Source organism: Musca autumnalis, unplaced genomic scaffold (assembly GCF_047663935.1).
Source record: "Musca autumnalis isolate F117 unplaced genomic scaffold, ASM4766393v1 scaffold_3, whole genome shotgun sequence".
NCBI classification, from domain to species: Eukaryota; Metazoa; Arthropoda; class Insecta; order Diptera; family Muscidae; genus Musca; species Musca autumnalis.
The window spans coordinates 206,067,319-206,089,416 of record NW_027411866.1 but is presented as its reverse complement, the minus strand read 5'-3'; the positions used below and the strand labels follow the sequence as shown (position 1 = coordinate 206,089,416).

At 36.3% G+C, this 22,098-nt stretch overlaps 1 protein-coding gene across 1 annotated transcript in view; it reads left to right on the top strand.

Annotated features, from left to right (window-relative positions):
- LOC141398765 (uncharacterized) overlaps window positions 1–22,098 on the top strand; it is a 65,779-nt gene that overhangs the window by 30,465 nt on the left and 13,216 nt on the right. The window contains exon 4 of the mRNA XM_073976412.1: window positions 20,730–20,965. Within this exon, the coding sequence (XP_073832513.1) occupies window positions 20,730–20,839 (110 nt within the window). The 3' untranslated portion in view covers window positions 20,840–20,965. The remainder of the gene's footprint in view (window positions 1–20,729; window positions 20,966–22,098) is intronic.

Here is a 22,098-nt window from a genome sequence, read left to right as displayed (position 1 = left end):
ATATATATATATACTTTATATTGGAACCTCAGAACACTACTGGCTAAGGCCATGTTTATATTATAGCCTTTTGCAGGGTTAACCTTCTTAATGAGGATTTATTTGACGTATACGCAAAGGAATTGGCGTTTGAAACCCAGTGGGTTTGTTAAATCCGGTTATATATAAACGTGCTATAATAGATATTTCTTTGGCTATACTAAGTCTGTGCTTTTATAAAGTTTCCTTTAATCTTTTTTCCCATTCACAGACAATTATATCAATTTCAATAGTAAATGGTGAACATAAGTAGTTAATGCAGCTTCAACTTCAAGTAATGACAATTTCAATTTTTGATACAAACAAACAAATCAGAAACAATAGCAACAATAGCAACAACTACCATTGTACAAAATACCACCATTGTTATTGTCAGCAACTTTTTCACAGTTAAAGGCATTACCATGCCAATAGAAGTGGTAGTAGCACCGACCTACACAAAACTATTGAAAACATGCCACCAAAACAAAAGACTGACATACCAGACAAGCGACAGTCAACCATTAAGCAAAGCAGCAGCCAGCCAGCCAGCAGCAGCAAGTGTAACAACATTTAACATTACCCTGCCAGCCCATGGCGGTAATGCGGCTCTAGGGCGAACTAGTCTTGTTGGGGGGCATAGACAACAACAATGGCACATACATATTTATGGCAAAGCAAAAAAGCCGTCTAGAAAAAAAGCAACAAAATACAAAAAAATATACTCCAAAACGAATTCTTTGAAATAAATCATGATTATTTGTTAGCAGCAAAACTGTGAGTAAATATCTTACAAAATAACACAACAAGCAGGACAAAAATGTAGAGCGGAAAAATACTAAATAAATGCTAAGAAAGAAAAAACCTTCATAAATTCCTGTGCAAATACCTTCAATTCAAATAACTAATTCATAGCCAGACAGGCGGTCATGAGGTACACAAGTTTACAAATTATATACATTTTTAGGCAGTAAAACTTATCTACAAGAGATGTCGTATTGTGTTTGACATGCACAACAGAAGTCCCAATAGCTTTTTAAACGACGCTAAGTTTGGGAGGATAATAATGGGACCGAATTATCCAACAGAATTGGCTAAAATTTAGCATTCCGTGTTCTTTGGATGACTTGGGGGGCTGAAAAATACCAAGGAATGGCCCTGAATGGTTTTAACAGGACAAAGTCTAAGACTTTTCTAGGTGGAACTGGCTTTAATAACCGTTAGTAACCACCCCTATATACAAGTTAAACAGTATCAGTAGGCTTTGTCGACAAAGATTCATTCATATATGGAATAGGAGTTACCTGAAATAATGCTCCGAAATAGTCCATTTTTGAAGTGTGTCCTATTTTGGAGTAATTTCTTTTGTCTCCGAAATACATAATATTGCCCACGAAATACATAATATTGCTGTAAACAGGTCTACAACAAATTTCCAAAGGATCCTCGAACAGACCTTAAACTGTGTTAAACTTTTGTGAAGGGGGCACCCTAAGGAGTGAAACAATATGATCCACTTTCGAACTTAAACAAAGTTTGTAGAGGAGGTATAGAAAGAATTGGGCCGATAACCACCATCTTTGAATTTTATCTAATACTCTCAGAATTAGTATGATATGCGAAGTTTCGACCAACGCAGTATACGGTTGTCGTGCGCATCAGCCTACATGATATGGCCGTAGGGTTTTTTTACGGCTTTCGGGTAAATTTCTCAAGAAGTATGTCCTTATCCCTGAAATAATTTGTACCGTCGTAATAGGAAACTTGAGAACAACCTGTTGCAAACAAAAATAAAAAAAAACAAGTAAGAAAGTATCAGCCAGTTGTGCCGAAAGTGAGGGAGGTACCCGAAAGCAGTGGTCCGATGTAGTCAAAATTCGGACATAATCCGAGTATGTAACAAAGTCCCTTCGAGGGTTATCTTACGTAGTACTCAGTTGAGTTGGTTCCGGCAGGCGTTTTTGGAGCTTTTGGGCCATTCATTATCTCAGGAAGTATGGACTTGCCCCGATTCAAAAATTCCGAGACGACTTTACTGTACTTCTTTCAAATTTTGTTTAGGAGCCGTGTACCTCCTACACAAAATTTTTAGTATACCGATTTTGTCCATTTTCAAACCTGATCTATGCCTGGATGTAATTTTATCATAAGCAAAGTTATTACCAATTCGGTTATTCCTTCAACAGTTATTGTGCGCACCATTTTAGCGAACAGTTTTTAAAATTTTGTGCGGGAGGAGTGAATTAAGCTGATACGGCCTATCTTCGAACATAAACTAAGTTTGGAAAAAATATTACAATTCCCCAAATTGGAAGCAAATCGGTTGATCCCGTCGATAGTTATCATTCACACCGGCCAGACAGGCAGACGCACATGTCTAAATGAAATTCAAATTATATGAAACGCATTTCGTCTAAACATATTTGGTGTCTAAATCCATTATTTCGATGAGGCTGACGGTATAACAAATCCATCTAAAGTTAACGACCCCCATAAACGTTTTAGGGACCATGATCTGCGAATCTTCACCTAGAATATTGGCTCTCTTTATAAAGAAGGTGCAGTTTACGCCATGCAGGAAGTATGATGGCTTGGGAATGGTAATATTAAAAGTTATTGGTATATTCTTCCAGTACAGCAACACAATCACAAGTTTTAGGGTGTTACCGTGAGAGCCATCCCAATCACCATATGGTGGATAGGCCCGGATCATTCAAGCAGATCAAGGAGAATCTTCATGATTTAGAAAAAGGGGTCAAGTTGGTTTGCATAGTATTCATATGGACGCAATTGCAGATGTCATAAACAACTATCGTTTGAATAAGGTCCTCGGAGCACATCGTCCATCTGTCGCAGCTGAAGAGTGTCATGCGGCCACGACAAACCAGAGTGGTTTTGCCGCTCGGGATGGTGTAGCTGTCTAAACTCCTATAGGGAAAGAATCGACAACACTGTGCATCTGCCAAGCGTGCGGCACAGACCCGCACAACACTCGGCACTTTTTCAACTGCCCCGCCAAACCTACTCAACTTACTCCATTGGATCTGAGGTTACATACCATTGAAGCAGCCACATTCCTGAAACTGGATATAGACAGCCAGATTAAGCAGAAGAACGGTATATAATAAACAAATAAAAGCCGTTAAGTGCGGCCAGGCCGAAATGTTTCTACCCTTCACCATAAATTAGTCTTAATTAAAATGGAAGAATTAGTTTCCTTTCACAATTTTAGGTGGAAAAGTTTTTCAACAATGGATACCCCAAATGCCTAAATTATCTAATCTAATCTAAGAAATGTGTTCAGCCAGGTGAAAGGTACCATCTACGGGGCTATATCAAAGTGTCGACCTATCTTTGCAAGTTTTGGTGGAAAAGTTTTATAACTGCAGGGAACTTTAAAAGTCAAATTACGGGTTTTTCCAGCAAACAATGTAGCTAAGACCTTCAAAATAGCGAAAATCGGGAGGTACCGTAATACGGGAGCTATAACAAAACATGGACCTATATTGACGGTTTTTGCTGGAAAAGTTTCGTGACCAGTGAGAACCTCAAATCTCAAATTAGAACAAGTAAAAAAGTATCAGTCGGCTTTGCCGACAGAGATATACCCTCAGCCTGTGTATATTAAAAAAAATTTTCCCAAAAAACGTATGTATTTAGGGGGTTTTAAAAATTTTGGGCGTTTGAACCGACAAAAATGTTGATTAGGGTTAAAGATCAAAAGTTTTGCGGAGGAGATACTGAAAGGAATGGATCGACATTGACCATTATGGAAGTGGATCTCCAGCCACTACATATGGTGTAATAGGGGTTTTTACACCCTTCGGGCTGTTTGCTCAAGAAGTATGGACTTGCCCCTGAAAAAAACTTTTACCATCGTAATTGAAGCAGCGAATGCAAGTTGGAACAATTTTTCCGAACATTTTTGAACTTTTGTGGGGGAGGTTCCTGAAGGAGGGGACCGATATGGCTTATCTTCTAACTATGTTTGGACAATATATTACAAAGTCCAAATTTTGGACCGTATCGGCAGATCCGTTCTAGAGTTATCTTGCGCTCCAACCTCCTCACACGATGTCATAGGGGTTTTTTGCAACTTTCATGCTATTTTCTCAGGAAGTAATTTTCTTGCCGCTAATGAAACTTGTACCGTTGTATGGGGGGCAGTGAATACAAGTTGCCAAACCAAAAATCAAAGCGATTCAAGAGATGGCCCTAAACTGAACTTTTTCCAACTTTTGTGTGGGAGGTACTGGAAGGAGTGGACCGATATAGCCCATCTTCGAACTTAAACTAAGTTTGGGCAAAATATTACGAAAGCCATAATTTGAACCGGATCGGTTCATCCCTTCGAGAGTTATCGTGCGCTCCAGCCAGCCAAACAGACAGACAGACAGACAGACAGACGGACGGACATTGCTCAATCTACTCCAAATTGTCTGAAACACATTTCGTCCAAACATACTTGGGGTCTAAAACCATTATTTCGATGAGGCACATTTTGCCCGTATGAAAGTGTATATACCCTCGTTAGCATAAATGCTGAGGGTATAAAAATTGTAGCTAATATCCTTAAAATACCGAAAATCGGGAGGTACCGTTAAATGGTGGCTCTAACAAAACATGGACCTATGTTGACGATTTTTGGTGGATAAGTTTCGTGGCCACTGGGAATCTCAAATGTCAAATTCCATCTAGTTCGGTTAAAATTTGTAGCTAAAATCCTCCAAATACCAAGAAACGGGAGGTACCGTTATATGAGGGCTATACCAAAACATGGACCAATGTAGACTATTTTTGGTGTAGAACTTTCGTGACCACTGAGAACCTTTAATGTGGAATTACAGCTAGTTTGGTTAAAAATTTTAGCTAAAATCATCAAAACACCGAATATAGGGAGGAACCGTTATATGGGGGCTATACCCGAACATGGGCCTATGTCGACGATTTTTGGGATAGAAATGTCAAATTACAGATAGTTCGTTTAAGAATTGTAGCCAAAATCCTCAAAATACCGAAAATCGGCAGGTACCGTTTTATGGGCGCTATACGAAAACATGAACATAGAGCGGCGATTTTTGGTGGAGAAATTTCGTTGCCACTGAAAACCTTAAATGTCAAATTACAGCTAGTTCGGGTAAAATTGTAGCTAATATCCTCAAAATACACAATATCGGAAGGTACCGTTATATGGCGGCTATACCAAATTAACGGCCTATATCGACGATTTTTGCTGGAGAAGTTTCGTGACCACTGAGAACCTCAATTGTCAAAATACCGAAAATCGGAAGGTACCCTTATATGGGGGCTATACCAAAACATGGATCAATATTGACGATTTTTTAGTATAGAACTTTTGTTACCACTGAGAACCTCAAATTTCAAATTAAAGCTAGTTCTGTTAAAAATTGTAGCTAAAACCCTCAAAATACCGCAAATCGGGTGGTACCGTAATATGGGAGCTATACCAAAACATGGACCTATGTTGACGATTTTTGGCGGAGAAGTTCCGTGCCCACTGAGAACCTCACATCTCAAATTATGGCTAGTTCTGTTAAAAATTGTAGATAAAATCCTCAAAATACCGGAAATCGGGAGGTAATATTATTTAGGGGGCTATACCAAAACATAGACCTATATTGGTGATTTTTGCCGGAGAAGTTTCGTGACCACTGAGAACCTCAAATGTCAAATTACAGCTAGTTCGGTTAAAAATTGTAGCTAAAAACCTCTAAATACCGAACATCGGGTGGTACCGTTATTTGGGGCTACACCAAAACATAGACCTATGTTATATGGGGCTATACCAAAACATGGACCTGAACCCATATTTTTTGGAATATAAGTTTTTTGATCACTTTGAGATATGTGTCACTCTTTGAGTAAATGAGGTATATATATTTTGTCTGCTTGTCAAATTCTTTATCCCCGTGAACATGGAGAGAGATATTTTAGCTTCCGGCTTAATTGATGTCGTGTCACATGAAAGCTATAGTATAGCTCTTAAGATTTAGGAGTTTTTGTGACACAATCACCTTGCAATCCACTTAATTTAAGACGGTAATGTCGGCCTTGTTCATTCGAAGTAGATAAGCAAATTTCGCTTTTTGTAAAGAGTTTAGACTGTGTAAGAGACTACTTGAGATGAAACAACAAAACAAATCTAACATTACCATGCCTGATCCTTGGTATGTATATCAATTGCGTTAGTATTGCCCATTATAATGCTGTGGAACCAAAGTGGTATTTAATAACAAGGCTTGGGATATAAAAAATGATTTTCCCCAATTACAGACAAAATGTGCAAAGTCATACCATGTATCATGTAAACATATTTTACTCTTGTTACTTATTGTGTATACTTGTGTAATGGTTGTTGTGGCAACAAACCACTCAATGCTAACAAAAGGCGCTACCAAAGAATCAAAATAAAAAAGAAATCATGAAAGCATAATAACACTGTGCAACATTTTTGAGCCAATCGCGTGCAAACAACTTCTGTCCACAATTTTATGAAAGTAGAGGACCAATAGGCAAAACCCGTATTTGGGTTTTGTTTTCTTAGATCGGGTTCGGTTTTTATGGCCTCATCCAAACATAGTTAAAGATCGAATTTTTAAAACAAATTGGGGCTGTATCTCTGAAACCAATACGAAACTTGTTTTGACATCTGCAGCAAACTTGTAGAGAAGAGCAAGAAGAAAATATTTGGAGGAATAGTGAACTCGAAAAACTGCATTTATTGCCTCAAATTTTATAATATATCTAAAAATTCTATAATTTGTGTATATTTCGCAGCGTATCTCCCAAAATGTTCATTTCTGCTTAATGTTACCTTTAGGGAAAATATTCTCTGGAATGTAATACACAACTCTTCAGAACATTATATTGTTGTAAAATGCCTCTATCGCCTTGTTTATAGCAAATTTTTCAACAACAATTTGGTAAATATTTCAATAATTCATTGAAATCCCCAACATGAGAATAAACAGCCTGTGTGAACATTGTTTGAAATAAGTTTTGTAAAAGGTATGTTATGAAATACCCCTTAAACAACGTGAAATAACAATTTTAGAGTTTCAGAATGTTCTGAATAATTGATGGTCACATTATTTGGAACATTTTTAGAATGGTTACTTGTTTCAACTTCCAACAGTTTAGTTGTTACTGACCAGAATTTCAGAAATTATTTAAAATTTCTATATTTTAACGAGTTTGATGCGCTAGATGCAGCTTTTCCTAGATCATCTGCTTGACGCATAAGTTCTACTACTTTAGGGCTACAATATTGCAGAAGACTGCAAAGCAAAATTCTTATTAGTTTCGGAGATAAAGGTCCGATCACTGGAAAAAAGGCTCATTTTAGGTCGGTTTAGATGAGGCCATAAAATCTATACCCGATCTAAGAACACAAAACCCAATTAAGGTTTTTGTAGTCTCAATATGTACTTTCAGAAAATACCCATTAGAAGTTGTTTGCATTTCCAGTGTTGCACAGTGTATTTTGAGGGTTTTAGCTACAATTGTTAACCGAACTTGCTGTATTTGACATTTAAGGTTCACAGAACTAATCCACCAAGAATTGCCAAGAAATGTCCCTGTTTAGGTACAGCCCCCATATAACGTTGCCTCCCGATTTTCGGTATTTTGGGGGCTTTAGCTACACTTTTCAACCGAACTAGCTGTAATTTGACATATAAAGTTCTTAGGGGTCACAACGCTACTCCACCAAAACCTGTCAACATAGGTCCATGTTTAGGTATAGCCTCCGCAACACTTTTGATACCTCCCGATTTTCTCTATTTTTAGGGATTTAGCAACAATTTTTGAACGAATTAGCTGTAATTATACAGTTACGGTTCCTATGGGTCATAACATTACTCCACCAAAAACTGTCAACATTGGTCCATGTTTAGGTATAGCCCCCTTATAACGGTACCTCCCAATTTTAGGTATTTTGAGGGTCTTAGCTACAATTTTTAACTGAACTAGCTGTTATTTGACATATAAGGTCCGTAGAGGTCACACTATTACTTCACCAAAAGTTGTCAACATAGGTCCATGTATAGCCCTCATATAACGGTACCTTCCGATTTCCGATATTTTGAGGGGTTAAGCAAAAATTTTTATCCGAACTAGCTGTAATTTGACATTTGAGATTCTAAGGGATCACAACACATCTTGAAATTTGCCTACACTTTTTGACTGAACTACCCGTAATTTGATATTTGATGTTCCCTGCAGTCACGAAACTTCTTCACCGAAAATTGTCAACATAGGTCTATATTTTGGTATAGCCCCCCTATAACAGTATCATCCCAATTTTCGGTATTTTGAGGGTTTTAGCTACATTTATAGACTGAACTACCCGTAATTTGATATTTAATGCTCCCTGCAGTCACAAAACTTTTTCATCAAACATTTTAAACATAGGTTAACACGTTGATATAGCCCCCATATAAAGGTATCACTTCAGTGAATACATTTTTTAGATTATATTAAAAAATTTAGGCATCTGCGTTATTCGTGGTCGGAAAATGTTTCAATCTAAAATTTTGGACAGGAAAGGAAACTAATTATTCCATTTTAGTTAAGAATATTTTATGGTGGAGGGTATAAAAAGTTCGGCCCGTCCGAACTTAACAACTTTTTACTTGTTTATGAATCGTTTCGTTCTCAAAACAAACCAAAACCACAAACTTTTCAACTGAAGAAGAATAAAACTGTACGATTGCTGAAATGTACTTCGGCTATGCTGTTCCAAGTTGTTTGATTCACGAACGAAATAAAATGAATAGTTGGCAAACGTTTGCTGTGCGAAATTATCAATGACACATTCAGACACACACACATTTGATTTCTTAACAACCCTATAAGCTAGTATCAACAAACTTGGAAGAGACTGCTGGGGATGTTTCAATCAACCACCAAACGTTTGCAAAGTTGAGTTGTTGGCAAGGTGAGAACTTTTCATTTTTCGTTTTGTTCGCACTCACGAATGTAACAAAACGAAACTAAACAGCGAGTTCGGTCAACTTGGGTTATGTTTCGTTTTTTTTGTTCTTATGAAAAATACGAAACGAAAAGTTTAATACAGTTTGTTTCCGCAAAAAACTTCTAAGTGGTAAGCGGTTTTTATTTAAAGTTAGTTAAGGGCAGCGTATATTTTGCCTTTTTTTATAAGGAGGCGATACTGAGAGTGCATTGTCCCAATTTGAACTCGTATATCTCAAAAATGGTAAAACCTAGGAAAAAGTCGCAGAGTTCAATCATGTAGAGAATTTTCACTGCTTGCGGTTTCCAAGCAAAACCGTGAAAATCTAAAAAAACTAAAAATGAGAACTGTGACCGCGATTTATTTATAAATCCCTCTGGCGATTTATTTTTTGTTTATTGATTTTTCTCAATTATGAACGCAGTAGTTTCAGAATTCGCAAAAAATTCGCAGGTGTGAACAACTTTCCTTTAAAGTTAGTTTACACGTTCGCGGACGTGAATGCTATAGCATCCATTTTCATGGTAACGTAGGATGACTTGAATGCTATAGCATTCATATGCAAAGTCAGTTTTTAATCATTTACTTGTATACAAACGTATGCTTTTGTGATTATTGAATATAATACGACTAATTTCATCAATATCCAAAATGTAATAAATAAAAAATTATAATAATATTAATGGTTAATTAATAAATGCAAAAAAAAACTAATTTCGAAAAAATTGGGTGTCATTTTTTGCTCCTTTCTGAGTTTTTTTGCGTCCGCGAACGTGTTAAGGCGCACCGTGCAGACAGATCGAATACCGGCTACACAACCAAAATCCTTTTCCCCAAAAATTATGTATTTATAGGGGTTTCATAATTCTACAAAAATATCGTTTTGGATTAAAGGTCAAAAGTGTTGCGGAAGATGTATCTGAAGGAATGGATCGACATAGTCCATTTTGGAGTGGATTTTATTTTGAGAGTCATTTATTGATAAATACAGTCGGACCTCGATTATCCGTAATAGTAGGGACAGCACAGTGCGAAATATGGGAAGTTTAGTGGAACTTTAAGGAATTTTGAAAGTACATAAAATTAATTAAATTTTTATTGAATTCGTTTGCTAAGTACTCCACTGCAAATGGTCCACACTCAGTTTGGCGATTTATTCCGCTAAACGATTTAAAAATTCACTTAAAGTTGCATTTTTGTTTCATTTTTATACCCTCCAACATATGGATGGTATAATTAAATTTGTCATTCCGTTTGTAACACATCGAAATATATTATTGATCAGCATAAAATTTTATGTCGAATTAACCATGTCCGTCTGTCCGTCCGTCCGTCTGTCTGTTGAAATCAAGATACAGCGCGCAATTTGAAAGATAGAGAGTCAATATTTGGTACAGAAGTTTTTATTACTTGCAGGATGGTTGATATTGAAAATGGGCTATATCGGTCCACGTTTTGATATAGCCTCCATAGAACGGTACCACCCGATTTTCGGTATTTTGAAGGTACTAGCTTCATTATCACACCGAAATGGCACTTAGTCTTCTTTAAGGGTATAAAACTTTCCCCCAGAATTTTGTCGGTACCCGTCCACGTCTTCATATAGCCCCCATAGAACGATACCTCCCGATTTTCGGTATTTTGAAGGTTTTAGTTTCATTATCACACCAATATGGCTGAAATTTGGTACTTAGTCTACGTTGGGGGTATAAAACCTTCCCCCTGAATTTTGTCGGTATCGGTCCATGCCTTCATATAGCCCCCATAGAACAGTACCTCCCAATTTTAGGTATTTTGAAGGTTGTGTCCTCAATTTTCCTCCGAAATGGCTGAAATTTGGTATTTAGACATCGTTTGGGGGTTCTCAACTTTCCTCTTTAAATTTGTCGAATAGGTCCACGCCTTCATATAGTCACCATACAACGGTACCTCATGATTTTCGGTATTTTGAAGATTGTGGCCACAATTTTCCTCCGAAATGGCTGAAATTTGGTATTTAGACTTGGTTGGGGATACTCAAACTTCCCCTTTAAATTTGCCGGTATAGGTCCGCGCCTTCATATAGCCCCCATGGAAAGGTACCTCCCGATGTTCGGTATTTTGAAGATTGTGGCTTCAATATTCCACCAAAATGGCTGAAATTTGGTATTGAATTTTTTTTGAGTCTAAAAACTTTCCGTCAGATATTTGTCGGTATAGATCGACGTTTTAAAATACCCCCGATAGAACGGTGCCTCACATTGTTTTCCCGAAATTGCTGAAATTTTGTGAAATTTTTCATACACGAATTGAAACTAATTTTTCCATTTTACTTCAATACAACTCGTGGTGGAGGGTATAACAAGTTCGGCCCGGCCGAACTTAACGCCGTTCTTACTTGTTTTTTTTTTTTTTAAGAAATATATTTTCGATTCATTAAAAAATGGATTTTGCTCTTAAAAAAATGCAAAAAACTCTTATTGTTTTCGTTCAATTTTAATCGGAAAGATATGCTTTTTTGAAGTTTTAAAACTATTTTTTTTAGTTTCCGTGGATATTCCAAAAGTGAGTCCCGTACATTCCCGTGCTAATATATATCTTAAAGATTAGGGTCTCATCTGCTCGCAAAGCTATAAAACAGATACAGAAACGCGCAGTCTTCAGAGATATTCAAGATTTTTATACCCTACACCACTATGTGGGGAGGGTATTATAAGTTGGTTTTGGCCAAAAAGTTTGTAACGCATCGAAATAATGGTCGTAGACCCATACTTATATATATCAAAATGAATGTCTCGACGAGCTGAGTCGATCTGGCTATGTGTGTCCGTCCGTCAGTCCGTCCGTCCGTCCGTCTGTCCGTCTGTCCATCTAAACCTTGTAATCACGCTACAGGTCGCAATTTTGATAGGATCGTCACGAAATTTTGGATGTTGATGGGGGTCCCGGAGGGGAAGAAGCCTATTGATTTTGGTGATAGTCGGATAATATTTAGGGGTCGGAAAGGGCAAAAAACGTAGGTGGATTAAAAGACAACGTTTTTTTCCAAAGCCAATATCTCAGCTTCTATATGGGGTATACCAAAAGCAAAACCTGACAATGAAAGCAGAAAATATCACCTTTCTAATGATGTAAAGTAGGTGCTCGTAGGTGATCAAACAACGAAGATATCGCAATAGTAGCATATAAAACCCCAATTTTCATTTTTGCGATTTTAATTATATTGACAAATATCACAGCTTTGGTTGAACATTTTCCAAAAGCAAAGCCTGACTATGAAAGTAGAAGATCCCGTCTTTACAATGATGCAAACTAGGTCGGCGTAGATAACCAAATAACGGAGATATTGCAATAGTCGGTAATACATCCCATTTTTCTATTTTTTTTGGAAATCACGCTACAGGTCGCAATATTGATAGGATCGTCACGAAAATTTCAGGGTTAATAGGGGTCTCACAGATGAAGAAGCATATTGATTTTGGTGATGGTCGGATAATATTTAGGGGTCGGAATGGGCAAAAAACTTAGTTGGAGAAAAAGACAACGTTTTATTTCAAAGCAAATATCTCCGCTTCTAAAAGGGGTATATCAAAAGCAAAACCTGCTGATGAAAGTAGAAAATATCACCTTTGCAACGATGTTACGTAGGTTGTCGTAGGTGGTCAAACAACGAAAATATCGCAAAAGCCGCTAATAAAACACACAACTTTTCATTTTTGCGATTTTAATAATAATGACGAATATCATAGCTTTGGTTCGGGACCTTCCAAAAGAAAAGTCTGACAATGAAAGTAAAAAATCCCATCATTACAATGATGTAAAGCAGGTTGGCGTAGGTATCCAAATAACGGAGATATCGCAATAGTCGGTAATACATCCCATTTTTCCACTTTTATGGAAATCACGCTACAGGTCGCAATTTTAATTGGATCGTCACGAAATTTTGGGTGTTAGGAAAAAACCTTGTGATTTTTGATAATGGTCGGATATTATTCAGGGGTCTGAATGTGACAAAAAAAAATATTTGGACAAAAGACCAACGTTTTATTTCAAAGTTAATATCTCCCTTCTGTAGGAGGTATATCGAAAGCAAAACCTGGCAAGGAAAGTAGAAAATATCACCATTACAACGATGTGAAGTAGGTTGTTATAGGTGGTCAAACAACAGAGATATCGCAATTGTCGGTAATGCATCCCTTTTTCCATTTTTGTGCAATCACACTACGAAATTCTGATCGGATCCTCACGAAATTTTGGGGGTTTATATGGGTCTAACAGAGAAAGCCTATTGATGGTTGGCATACATCCCAATTTTCCATTTTTTTATTTGGGTTGTACCGTCGATTCACTTAAATGCGTTTCAAAAATATTGACCTGTGTTAATGAAGACATTCAGAGCAAAGGCACTAAGCTATCCCAATTTTAATATTTTGAATTTTATTAGTCAAAAGCTTATGAACAGGGGTAGTGGTGTAGGGTATCACATAGTCGGCCCCGACCCGACTATAGCCTTGGCTCACTTGTTTAAAATGACTTCGGAAATTTCACTTAATTTCATTTTCCAAAAGTGGACTGAGTTTTGAACAAATGGGCTCACTAATTCTAACAAATGATGATTTAAGTTAAATTACACTATGTAACACTGAAAATGCAAACAACTTCTGGTATGCATTTTTTGAAAGTACATATTGAGACTACAAAAACCCTAGTTGGGTTTTGTGCTGTCAGATCCAGTTCTGATTTTATGGCATAATCTAAACCGGACTAAAACTACAGTTTTTAGCATTTATCGGGCCTTTATCTCAGAACCGAACAGGAATTTAGCCTTGCTGTCTTTGGCAATTTTGTAGCCCTAAACTAGTAGAACTTATCTCATGAACAGACCACATAAGAAAAACGCCATCTAGGTCATTAAAATCGATAAAATATAGAAAATTTTACATAATTTCTGAAATTCTGGTCAGTATCAGCTAAGCTATTGGGAATTCAACCAAGTAACCCTTCGCAAAAATCTTCCAAATAAAGTTCTGAGTAATTTTTCAGAACATTCTGAAACTCTAAAATGCTTACTTCATGTTGTTTCGGCGGCATTTTGCATCATATCTTTTACAACACGTATTTCAAACACAGTTCACACCAAGAGTTTATTCTCGCATTTCGGATTTCACTACATTATTGACATTTTTATTAAATCGTCGTTGAAAAATGTACTGAAAACAAAGGGATGGAGGCATTTTACAACAATGACATGTTCTGAAGAGTTGTGTATTACATTCCAGGGAATATTTTTCCGAAAGAAAATATTCAGGAAAAAATAACGGTTTTGGAGATACGGTGCGAAATGTATAAAAATTGTGGAATTTTTGCATATATTTTGAAATTTGAGGCAATAAATGTAGTTTTTCCAGTTCATTATTTCTCCAAATATTTTACTTTTGTCCTTATCTACAAATTTGCTTCAGAGGTCAGAAGAAGATACGCATTGGTTTCAGAGATATAGCCCCGAATTTCTTTAAAAACTCAATATTTAACCATGTTTAGATGGGGCCATAAAATCCGAGCTGGATCTGACACAACAAAACCCGACTAGGGTTTCTTGTCGTTTGGGTCTGTACTTTCAAAAAATCCTCAGTTCGAATTGTTTGCACAAGATCACCTTAAAAATGTTGCACAGTGTTATGAAACCTCTCTCAATTTTTCATAGTTTAGATCTGTAAATGTTGGTGATTTATATATAGTGCAACATTTTTAGATGCTTTGTAAACTTAGCAATATGTACATTTGCATCAAAATCGGTTGCAATTTTTTTCTTTAACCTTTAAAATACCTAATATGAGGGAACCCGTCATATGGTGGCTATACCACAACCTACGTTGCTAATATTTCCCACAGAGGTTTTCTATCTACGAAGAACATAAAATGCCAAAATACAACCAAATACGTTGGAAAATGTATCTGCAACATTTAAAATATGTCCTATATCGAAAATATTTTGTACATAAGTTTTCTATCCGCTGAAAACTCAATATACCAATTTGCAGCCAAATCGATTGAAAAATGAATGTAAAACGTAAAAACGGCGGACCCCATTACATGAGCGCTACAGGAAACCGCTGGTCTATGTGGCCCAATTTGAGCCCCACACTGTCCACTAATATAACAAACATTTCTGCAAAATTTTAGGAATCTACGTCCTTTCCTTTAAAAGTTATTAGTAATGTTCCGCTCATATTTCGCACTGTGGACCGGAGGATGGAGTAACACCGTTTTTAATATATGTTTAATCTAAAATATTCGTTTTTTCATATGTTTATAAATAAGAACAGTTATGAGTTTAGTGTGAAGTTTAAAAGATTGAAACTGTTCTAAAATAATTCATTTGTGCATTGTTTTTGTTCTTTGAAATTTGGTCGAATAATTTTTAAACCCGGTTCATAACGATTTTCAAGGCTAATCCTTGTAAAATGAGCACAAATCTGTATTTTAATCTTCCGGATAATGGAGATTTACGTATAATTAATTCCCGGAAAATCGAGGTTCGGCTGTATATTGCCCACCAGTCAGTTCAGTTGGTCACCGTATGATTTGGAGCTTTCAGACAGACCATCATGACAAGAAACATGGACTTGCCCACGAAAAATATGATATCGCTGTAAATCGCAAGAAGTAGCTTCGGTAAAAATTTCCAAAGGATCCTTGAACATACACATAGCCCAGAAAGTCTGCGTTCACCTTACTACTTTTCAAAAACGATGCTAAAACTGTAATAAATAGGTAAATGAGATCAGTTTTTCTTTCATAAATATGTTATTGGCACTCTTTACTACCAGAATGAAAAGAAAAATTCCAGAAAAAATATTATTATTACGAAGATAACGGTAAAAAAGTGTTACAACTGCTAAATTAGAGCCGCAAAAAGTCTGCGTTCACTTTGTATGTTGCAATAATACCGTTAATTTTTTTGATTTTTTTTTGCAGTTTTCTCCCATTTTTAATCAATATTGTCACAACTTATCATTCTGTGAGGCCGCTTGCACACTTAACTTGAAAAAGTAAAGTATCAAGAATGGAAAACAAGGGAATGAAATTGGCATCGATAAAAAATTCTAGGTAAATAATGGAAAAAGCTATCGAAATAGTGACGAAACTGTAGGTAGAACATAATAGTCTATACATAGAGTAATAATTAACTATAAACAAATCGGAATTTTGAAGTCAAAGCCCAGATCTGGACGGTCAAAGCTCAGTTTTGGACGGTCAAAAATATTATCAGAATGGGAGGAGCGTAACATAACTAATATAGTTAAATCAAACAGTCCAATAATTACTTCGAAAATTATTGAAAATGTAAAAGTGGCATCCAAAAAAAGTATTTGTGCACAAACCGCCAGAAAAATACTGCATAAAGCTGGATATCACGGTATAGTCGCACGGCGAAAGCTGTACATATCACTAGGGAACAGGCAGAAGCATATTGAATTTGCTAATGAATACATAAACAAGCCTCCAGTATTCCGGAATCAAGTCATATTTTCGGACGAAAGCATGTTCTGCAATGAAAGGCCTTCAAACTGTTTGTGGAAAGCTCGAACATCGCTTGAAAAACAAAATCTTGTTTTACACTGTAAAAAATCGCAGAGGTGCTGTTTTGGTGTGGGGTGTGTAGCAGCTTCTGGAGTGGGTCAACTTGTATTTATTGAATCGACAATGGACAAGTACGGTTACCTAAACATCATGAAGCGCAATTTGAACCAAAATGCGGAAGAACTTGGCTTAGCTACGAAATTTTGGTTGCAACAACAACGTTTCAAAGCATACTGCTGAGATTGTAAGGTTTCGGCTCCTATATAATGCCTAGATCTGGGTTTTGACGTAAAAATTTCGGTTTGTTTATAGTTAATTATAACTCTATGTATAGACTAATATGTTCTACCTACAGTTTCGCCAATATTTCGATAGATTTTTCCATAATTTACCTAGCATTTTCCTTTTATTGATGCCAATTTCTTTGCCCTTGTTTTCCATTCTTGAAATAACTTACTTTTTTAAGTTAAGTTCGCAAGCGGCCTCACAGATTGACCTGTTGTGACAATATTGATTAAACATGGGAGAAAACTTCAAAAAAAAAAAATAAAAAAAACTAGCGGTATTATTGCAACATACAAAGTGAACGCAGACTTTAGCAGTTGTAACACTTTTTTACCGTTATCTTCGCAATAATAATAATATATTTTCTGAAATTTTTCTTTTTATTCTGGTACTAAAGAGTGCTAATAACATATTTATGAAAGAAAAACTGATCTCATTTACCTATTTATTAAAGTTTTAGCATCATTTTTGAAAAGTAGTAAGGTGAACGCAGACTTTCTGGGCTATGTGTACCTTAAACTGTATTTAGACAAAAATGTTGAACTTTTGTGAAGGGAGTACACTAAGGAGTGAAATGATATGGTCCAATTTCGAACTTTGTTTAAGTTTGGACAAAGTATTACGAGATCCAAAGTTTGGACCAAATCGATTGTTCCGTTCAAGAGCTATCGCCCCAACATTTTTGAACTATTGTAGAGCAGGTATAGGAAGAATTGGACTGATAACCACCATCTTTGAATTTTATCTAATACTCTCAGAATTAGTACACATAAAAAAACCACTCCGGAAATTTTGATTAAAAGCTTTAACACCACAAAATATTACGAATATATTGGGAACATGTTTATCAAACATGAAAAGGTTACTAGAAAACGATCGATAAACGATTTCAAACAAATAATTTATTGAAATTTGTTTATGGATATAATTAAATTTCTATTGTTAAAATTGTTTTCAACGTTTGTCGCATGCTCTTGAGAGCGAGAGAAAAATATTTTTACTGCATATAGAGAGAGAGATAGCGGTACAACAATGTGAGTGTCGTTGCTATGTTTATTTCAAAGCATGGAGAATCACCATTGGTTATGGCATTTTTGCGGCATGGAGGGATTATGCGTTTGTGTGGCATTTGTTTTATTTATCTACTTGTGCTCGGGTGAAGGCTCGTATGTATACAATAAGTTTGTTACTGGTTTTTTGTTGCTGTTTTTGCGAAGAGGGAAAGAAAAAATGGTACGAGTTCTCATGTGTTGTTCTGTTTGGTGGTTAAGAAAGGCAGATAACATTTTTTAACCATCAGTTTGGTTTATTTTTGCTGTTTCTTTAAAGCAGCCGTAGTCGTGTGTGGATCAGTAGTGCAAAAATAAATCAGTGTTTGTGTGTTTTCATAAAGTAAAGGTGCTTTTCAAGTAAATTAAATGCCCAATATACTTTATAATTGAGTTCACCAATCTGAAAAAGAAGAATAAATACGAACATTTTTTATCGATTGAAAAAAAAAATGCATTCAACAATCTGTTTAATAAAAAAATATTTTGTTTTTATCAAACAAAATGTGGAATATTTTGATAAACATTTTTGTCGATATGTGATATATTTTATAAATAAAAAAAATAAATAAAAAAATAATCGATAAATATTTTAGTCAATATTACAATTTTATATTAATTTTCTCGTTTATGATCGGAAATTATTTGCAAGTGAAAAGGGAAAGCCAAGGACTCGAACCCACATAGTCACCAAATTACGTTACCTGGTTTCACAGGTGGTAAATCAGATCTTCGGACGTAGGGACTATGTAGTGGCTTCTCTGTCCTAGAACTTTTCGTTTTTCAAATGCAAATGTGTTTCATACATTTACGCGGATATTTGGCCGCTGAAATGTATTTTCTTCACGATGAACGCTTTTTTGCGCTGCCTTTGAAGTTATGAGTTTTGGCTTTGAACGCTAATACGCCGTGACAACATTTTTTGATATGTTTTCAAGGTCGGGGGTTCAAATCCCAGCCGGGCTCAGCCTGTTTTTTATTATACCCTCAGCATTTATGCTAACGAGGGTATATACACTTTCATACGGGCAAAATGTGCCTCATCGAAATAATGGTTTTAGACCCCAAGTATGTTTGGACGAAATATGTTTCAGACAATTTGGGGTCGATTGAACAATGTCCGTCCGTCTGTCTGTCTGTAGGTCTGGCTGGCTGGAGCACACGATAACTCTCGAACGGATCAACCGATTTGATCTAAAATTTGGCTTTCGTAATATTTTGTCTAAACTTAGTTTAAGTTCGAAGATGGGCTATATCGGTCCCCTCCTTCCGGTACCTCCCCCAAAAAAGTTGGAAAATGTTCGGAAAATTTGACCGCACGATCACTCCCCTAAGGAAGTAACAGATTTGATCCATAATTTGCAGATCGTGAAATTTCTACTAAACTAAGATGAGGTTCCAAAATGGACTCAACCGGTCCACTCCTTCGGGTACCTCCCACACAAAATTTCGGATATGTTCAGATTAGGACCTACTCTCGAATCGCTTTGATCTTTCTTGCAACAACTTGTAGTCATTGCCCTTCATACGACGGTACATGTTTCATCAGGGGCATGTCCATACTTCCTGAGAAAATAGCCTGAAAGATGCAAAAAGCCCCTATGACACCGTGTGTAGTGGATGGAGCGCAAGATAACTCCCGAACGGATCTGCCGATTCGGCCCAAAATTTGGCATTCGTAATATTTTGTCCAAACATAGTTTAAATTCGAAGATAAGCCATCTCGGTCCACTCCTTCAGGTACCTCCCCCACAAAAGTTCAAAAATGTTCGGAAAAATTGTTCGTACGGTAACTCTTGAAGGGAGTGGCCGAATTGGTCTATACTTTACACATCCTAATATATCTACCAGATATAGATCAGGTTCAAATATAGACTATATTTGTCCACTCCATCCGGTACCTCCCACACAAAATTTCGGATAAGTTCACTTTAAGACCTGATATCGAATCACTTTGATTTTTGTTGAAATAACTTGCATTCGCTGCCTCAATTACGATGGTAACAGTTTTTTTTAGGGGCAAGTCCATACTTCTTGAGCAAACAGCCCGAAGAGTGTAAAAACCCCCTATGGCACCATATGTTGTGGCTGGAGATCCACTTCCATAACGGTCAATGTCGATCCACTCCTTTTAGTATCTCCTCCGCAAAACTTTTTATCTTTAATCCTAATCAACATATTTGTCGGTTCAAAGTCCAAAATTTTTAAAACCCCCTAAATACATACGTATTTTGGGAAAATTTTTTTCAATATACACAGGCTGAGGGTATATCTCTGTCGGCAAAGCCGACTGATACTTTTTTACTTGTTTGTAAAAATTTCGACTGAGTAAGAGCCAATTGAGATGTAACAACAAAACAAATATAACATTGGCATGCCTGATCCTTGGTATATCAATTGCGTTAGTATTCTCCATTATAATGCTGTGCAACCAAAGTGGTATTTAATAACTTGGGATAAAAAAATGATTTTACTCCAATTACAGAAAATATTTGCAAAGTCATACACGATTTTGATGTAAACATATTTTACTTTTGTTACTTATTGTGTATACTTGTGTAATGGTTGTTGTGGCTACCAACCACTCAATGCTAACAAAAGGCGCTAACAAAGAAGCAAAAAAAGTGAAACCATGAAAGCATAATAAATAAACAAACAGATTTATTAACTATACAATTATTTGCAAAAAGACACCAACCACCGTTTTTTGCGTCTGATTTTTATTCACCATTCTATTGGCCATTACGTTAATGTTGTTTTTCTTTTCTATTTGATTTTATTTATCTGTTTTTGTTTTTTTTTCCATCTTCTCATTGCAGTTAAAAAGAAACACATTGATACCGCCGCCAACAATAAGGCCAAAGTCAAGGGCATCATTACCAAAAATCCCACACAAACTGGAACAGCCACCACCAGCGACAACAAGTGAAATGATTTCGCACTTTTGCTGCTTCTAAGTGCAAAACAATAATAAATAGTGCAGTACACAAACATTTTATTTTGATAGCAATTTTTGTTCGCCATTTTATTATCAATTTTTGTTAACACAACAATTGTAAGTATGATTTGAGTGTAATTTTTTGGAAGAGATTTTCTTCATTGAATTTGAACTAAAGTGCGATAAGAGATGAGAATTGTAGTATGTGACACAATTTTGGGTCACGTGGTCATGTAATCGAAAGATTGTTAAGTTAAAATTGGTGTTTATGTAATCGAACATAAGAATGTAAAAAATATTTGAAATAATTCACAATATTAATATATATTGGGATTTCTGAATATTAATATATATTGGGATTTCAAATTTTATCACTGATTTTACTCTTCGATTTTCTTGAAAATTTTTTTGTATTAAATTACGATTAATTACAAAAATGACCTATTTGTAGTGGGATTCGAATAATTACTATTTTTTCTTAATTTTTTAAAACTTGTCACTACAATTTATTAACATTTGTGTTAATGTTTTATTTAGGAGAATATCTTAAAAACTTCTTCATTTTGCGATTTAAAGAATGGTTTTGGAAGTAGTGTACCAGCATTGTTGTTATTGTTGTAGCAACGCATATATGTTCTTTGGTGTATTATTTCAGTTATCAAGTTCCTCTGTATCCAGACTCAAGAATTCTGCAACCTGGACTGGTTGCGTCTAAAAGAATGAGGAGACAGGTTAGTGGGGTTAGCTGGGCAGTTGAATAAATGCAGAGTATCCATATGCTGGGCATATGGTGGGTATCGTGCCGTCAATTCTGGCCCAATACGAATTGAGGCGGCTGCATCGTCCGGATCTTAACTGAGCTTAAACCACTCGCGTTTGCCTTGGCAGCTGGCGTTCTTCGCTGCGATGGATGGGGGATGGTTTCCAAGTACGGCATTCACACTGTATCTTCGTACTGCTTGCGCAACCATGTTTTTGTGAATGCGATTCAAGCCTGCCTGATAGGCTCGTTGATCTAGCGGTTCTCTTTTGTACCTTTGGACCTCTCTCTCTAGATCATGAAGGTCTCTCCTGACGTGGCTGGGTGGGGAGAACCTGTCCATTAAATCGTGACAGGGATGCTCACTGCGGTAACACCCAAGCAGGTACTGCATTGACAACATCTTATTGTGCTGACGCACCGGTAAAACTTTCGCCTATTGCATTGTAGGTGGTCAACAAGGTTTCTTTATCAGCACCCCAAGTGCTGC